The sequence below is a fragment of the Euprymna scolopes genome, chromosome 26, assembly GCF_053919585.1.
Source record: "Euprymna scolopes isolate OS-2025 chromosome 26, ASM5391958v1, whole genome shotgun sequence".
In the NCBI taxonomy this organism is placed as follows: Eukaryota; Metazoa; Mollusca; class Cephalopoda; order Sepiida; family Sepiolidae; genus Euprymna; species Euprymna scolopes.
The window spans coordinates 75,725,045-75,730,798 of NC_136507.1; the positions used below are offsets into that span (position 1 = coordinate 75,725,045).

At 27.3% G+C, this 5,754-nt stretch overlaps 1 protein-coding gene across 4 annotated transcripts in view; it reads left to right on the plus strand.

Moving 5' to 3' along the window:
* Positions 1-4,850, plus strand: part of LOC145248196 (akirin-2-like) — a 51,213-nt gene extending 46,363 nt beyond the window's left edge. For 3 of the 4 annotated variants that reach the window (XM_080110059.1, XM_080110058.1, XM_080110057.1), the window contains exons 5-6: positions 4,497-4,568; positions 4,663-4,850. In XM_080110059.1, coding sequence (XP_079966185.1) covers positions 4,497-4,568; positions 4,663-4,673 — 83 coding nt within the window. In that variant the 3' untranslated portion in view covers positions 4,674-4,850. The remainder of the gene's footprint in view (positions 1-4,496; positions 4,569-4,662) is intronic. The other variant, XM_080110060.1, reaches the window with a different exon arrangement.
* Positions 4,851-5,754: the final 904 nt, after the last annotated feature.

Sequence of the window (5,754 nt, forward strand, 5' to 3'; positions counted from 1 at the left end):
TAGCTTTGGTTGTGCAGAGGCGACATGACTTAGAGCCTGGAGTATAAGACTTAACTTTTTTTTATAATAGTCCATTTGATTGAGAAGGGAGTGTTGTTAGAGTTCAGTTTTTTAATTAAAGTGGTTAGAGAAGTCCCTTGGTTATTATTAGAATTATGGTTGTTAAAAGAAGAAATGTGGTTTGATATTCTTTTCTTAATTAATGTTGAAGTAGCGCCGATATATGTATGTACTTTATTAAAAGCTCGAGGTATGGTATTAATATTAATTTGCTGATTTATATTAGTTAAATAGTTTGAATTTTGTTCATAGTGTTCAACGAATGGTGGGACAATGTCTGTATGAGGACTATTTTGGAAGGGATAATGAGTGTTGTTAGTGTTAGGATGTCTGTTAGGAGAAATATTATTATTCTCATTAATATTATGATTATTATTATTATTATTATTATTATTATTATTATTATTATTATTATTATTATCATCATTATTACTAGTTGTATGATTGTAGATGGAAGGGCTGCTCAGATGGTGTATTGGATTAGTAACTATATCAGATGGAGGATGGGAAGAAGAATAACTTGAAGACGAAATATTAGTGTCTGTTATGGGAGGATTGCGTGGGAGCTCAGTAATAGTGCAAGAATATATAACATCTTTATGGATACAATCATTATTGAGTGGGCAAAGATGTTTGTTATTACAATTACAGTTAGTTTTGGGTTTAATTGGGAAAGGGATTTTGTGGGCTGATTTAATTTTTTTGTTATTAGATGTTAAGATTCTTTGTGCTAAATTTGCTCATATTATAAGCTCTATTTCCTATTTGGTTTTATCGAGCTTTTATATCTGGCTGAGATAATTTTATAAATATTAATTCTTTAATATTTATAATTTACTTTAATTTTACCATCTTGGATCATTTTGGTAAATTCAATTGTAATTTTCATTTTATATATATATATATATATATATATATATATATATATATATATATATATATATATGTATATATATATATATATATATATATATATATATATATATATGTATATATATATGTATATATATATATGTATATATATATATATATATATATATATATATATATATATATATATATATATATATATAATATATCTTTTAGGTTTAAAAAATCAATAGCATTGTTGCTTTTTTAATTTTTGGATTACAATAATATCCCGTGCAATATGTGGATATATTTTTGCAAAAGTATGCATACATATCATTAGATCTTTCTATTTTTTTAAATCCTTTTCTCAAATTGATAGAAAATAGTAATTTGATAAACTTATTGCGAGATGTTCATCTCTATTCTTCACTTGCGCCTGTGCCATTTATAGATAAATTTTTTGTTATGATATATATATATATATATATATTTAGCTTTTTGATAGTTTAAAAATCAATTTATAATTATGATTTTATCATTAGTACTAGCGATCAAAAAATTACATTTTAAACAAAAAATAAATAAAAGTTAAAAGAATCGTTTCATAATTGGAAATTAGTCTAAAATTTTCTGATTCTAATATCGATTCTAATACCTAAAAAAATTCTGATTTTTCCAATTCTCGATTCTGATTCTGATTCCAATTGTCTCAACACTGGTACACACTGTACCTACCTAGCGTTCTCCAGACTGTTTTCTTTTTGATTTCTATTTGTTTGCAAATTTTTTGAATTTATACAGAAAAAGGGGGAAAAAACCCAAAATAGTTATAAGGGAAACAACTATTTTTATAATCTTCTTCAATTAAAAGTATGTGTACTTGTCCACTTTATGACCCAATTTTCGGCAACTTTGCGTCTGCATCTTTTGGCAGATTATGTAAGCTGACCTAAGATGCTGAAGTGATTATTCAATCAGTTATCAAAAGGTGACATGTTTCAATGAAAGCATTAAATCAAGAAGGAAATTTTTTAAAAATGAAAATAACTTTCAATATGCTATGTCAATGTGAAATCCTCCATTTTCCCCTCATGTTAAAAAATGGCTTTCTGAATAGAAAGCCATTCTTAACATGGGGAAGTGAGAAAAATGCCGGTTTGACAGATTTTGTGACGGCTTTTTCTGAGTGCTTATGTAACCTGTCAGAAGATATCAATATGAACTTGCTAGAGATTGGATTCTGAATTGGACAAGTACTAAAGTAAGAGTTATTTCCCTTGATGATTTTTTTTTATTACTTTGGTCATAATTGGAAAACATTTTTATATTATGTTATCCAGGTAAGTTATTTTTTTTTAAATAAACTGTAAGAATGTGTGTTATTATGATGCCAATATGGTACGACAAAATGTAAAAACTAGAACGTCAAAATAAATTATTATTTTTTATCCTTATTTTCACAGACATTGACATTTAAAGTTTACTAAACGAATAAAAAAAAGGAAAATCTGCTGATTATACTTTTGTGGCACTTATACAGAATTGGGACGAGATTTTGTAATCGAGAAATGCAGTTTTCAGATGAAAATGTTTTCAACTGATGTTTTTTGTCAATTCTAATAAGTTACAATGGTAGCTTCCAAATTATGCAGTCGAAATTACCTGAATATTACTAAATTATTAAACAAAACAACTTTAATCGTGTTAGCAGGTGAAAAATTGCCGCCATCTTGTTTAAATCCAACGGAAAATTATCTCCCTTTTGAACTCTCCTGTGTCTTACAATCGTATTCATCAAATTCTATTTTCTTTAATAAATAATTTTCTACCTCATGATTTTTATAATTTTTGGATATAATCATCTTTAAAAGTACAAGGAATATGCAGAAACCATTGTTTTCATGTGAAATTCAGTTTTACGATTTCCGAAATTTCGTCCCAATAGTGTAGAAGCGCCGCTTTTGTTTAGGTCAGTTATGTTAAGAAATACAAAGTTATATAGTTGGTGGAACTAGATTATAATTGCGAAATGTGAAACTTTTTAATAGTGAATTTCAAGGCAAACCAATAGTCTCTACTCAATTGTCATGTTACAGTAATGAATAAAAAAGAAAAAAATGATAACATAGAAAAAATTATTAAAGAAAACATTTTTTGACGAAAATTAGCAAAAATAAAAAATCACCAAAGAGTTCTGAGGGGAGGTAGCTATTGTCTATTTTTTTAATAAATTGTGCGTTAAAATTTTTAAATAATAGTTACTTGCCTTGTCTCTAGCATAACTGAGTTACTTACCTTGTTATCATGCCACATCTTCCCAAAGAAATATGGCAACGTTTTTTTACGATAAAGATCAAACGATTATGAAAAAGAAGGAGGTAGAAAAAGGTAGAAAAAAAAATTATTAAAGAAAATATATTTTTGACAAAAATTAGCAAGAATAAAATGTTTGGTTAAAAGGAGAGTCCCAAGGGGAGGTAAATAGCATGTAACTATTGTCAAGTTTTAATAAATTGTGCATTAAAATTTTTAAATAATAGTCACTTGCTTTGTCTTTAGCATAACTGAGTTACTTCCCTTGTTATCATGCCACATCTTCCCAAATAAATATGGCAACGTTTTTTTATAATAAAGAGCGAAAACTCATCTTTTTTTAAAAATAATGTGGTAATATTTAAATAGGCGTCATTGGTTTTAGTTGAAAGTGACACAAAAAATCAGTAGATACTAGTGTTGAGACAATTAATTGGAATCGGAATCAGGAAAGTTGTAACTTTTGGAGATATCAGAAAAATTTTGTGCCTATTTTCCAATGCCAAAAAACGATTCTTTTGTCGTCTCTATTTGATTTTGTTTAAAACAAAGTCTTTCACTGCTGGTAACAATGATAAAATAATAAATATTTATTAATTTTAAACTACCATTGAAGCTAAAATCTATAGATCATGCTCCACAAGTTTTACGTGTGAGAAAATATCTGCACATTTAACATGTTTTTATGGCAATTGGGAATAAATAACAACGATATTGTTAAGTATTAAGATATCTATAAAGAATCAGAATTGGTAATTATACTGGAAGCAGGAATTGTATCAGAATCTGGAAAAATATTGGAATCGTCCCATCGCTAGTAACATTGTATCCCATAATTGTTGTATTTTGTAAATCGATGTTTTTGGTTTTCTGAATTTTGTTATTATAATGTGGTTACACCAAATAATTTGTCTTACAAACATGTAATTGTTTACAGAAGCAGAGAAATTTCACAACGTTTTTATAAGGGAATTAGGTTGTGCTTCTGTTTAAGTCAGTAAGGAAAAAATGTTTAACATTAACATTATTCCTAGTTGGAATGAGTATCTTCAGAGAGAAACTCAAGAAAAATGCATTTTTTTTTGTCAATGAGCATAATGAAAGTAAAGAAAAAGGCTAGTCAGAATCAAATATATTTTTTTATCAGATGTAATGTTATTGCTGTTTAACTTTGAGAAACAGATTGACTTAATTTTATACATTAGATTTTATGTTAGATAAATGTTATTAATAATTATATATTCATAAATTTTGTTGGCATTTCTTTTCAGAACAATATGAAGCATTCTTGAAATTTAACTTTGATATGATCCACAAAAGCTTAGCTTATTCACCATTTTCTTGTAAGTTTCAAAAAAAAAATTATTTCAAATTCGAATTCTATTTATTAGCTGTTTTGGCAATTTTTATTTTTCTCCAATTTTCCTTATATTGTAGATATTTCATAAGAAGGCAATGGATCCTCTGGATTTCTGACCAAGTTTTCTGTGAATAGCCAACTATTGATTCAAACAGATGCCTGATGTTAAAAGCTACAAATACTGAAATACATTTTGAAACATTTGCTACTTTTTTACCAAGGATTAAAAAAAATAAATAAATAAAAGTATTATAAAGCAAAAGAATTGTTGTGTGTGTGTGTGTGTGTGTGCATATATATATATATATATATATATATATCTATATATATAAAAATGTAACTGTTGGTTCGTTCGGAATTAATTGTCTAAAAAACCACTGGACGGATGGCTTCCACGTTTTGGTATCATATGTTTAGTATATCCATGTGTGTTTTTATATATTTCTTTTTAATTATAACATTATACTTAATTTTTCTATGATAAATAGGTGGATTTCTTTGTACTGAGAGGCCATTTTTTTTATTTAGGGACAATTATTTATTACCGCTTCCTGTCACGTGACCAGTGTTACAATTTAGCGGTTTTCCTGCTAGATCTGGAGATTTCGTTTACAATCTAGCGGGAAATTCTAGAAAATCAGGAGGTATTTGACACCCACACACCTGCATTAGATTATTAAAAAATAAAGAAAAGCACTTGAAAATACTTTAAAACATAAAATAAACTCATTCATGTAAGTAAAAAAAAGTAGCATTTATTGCCTTTGGTAACAATTATTTATTGATTATTTGTTTTGTTTTTCACCTTTTTTTCGACTAACCATTCTTAAATCTCACTATAAAATCGATTTTTCCAAGTACATTTTAGGTGGGGGGGGGGGCATTCCAACCTCCGAAGTTTAGTTTAAAATACGATCTAAAAGTGTAAAAAGCAAGAAACAACAGCAAAAAAAAACAAAAAAAAAACGGGTTTGCATTACTGTACACATAGATTCGAAAAAGTTGTCAAAAAACAAATATATAACAAATAAATGTTATCAAAGGCAAGATAAGTTACTTTTCTGCCAAACTGGATATATTTTTTGTGTTTTTATTCAATGTAACATATTTATTCAGCTCGAAAAACATACAGTGTTTACCGATGTATTTGAAAATTCAAGATGGCGTCT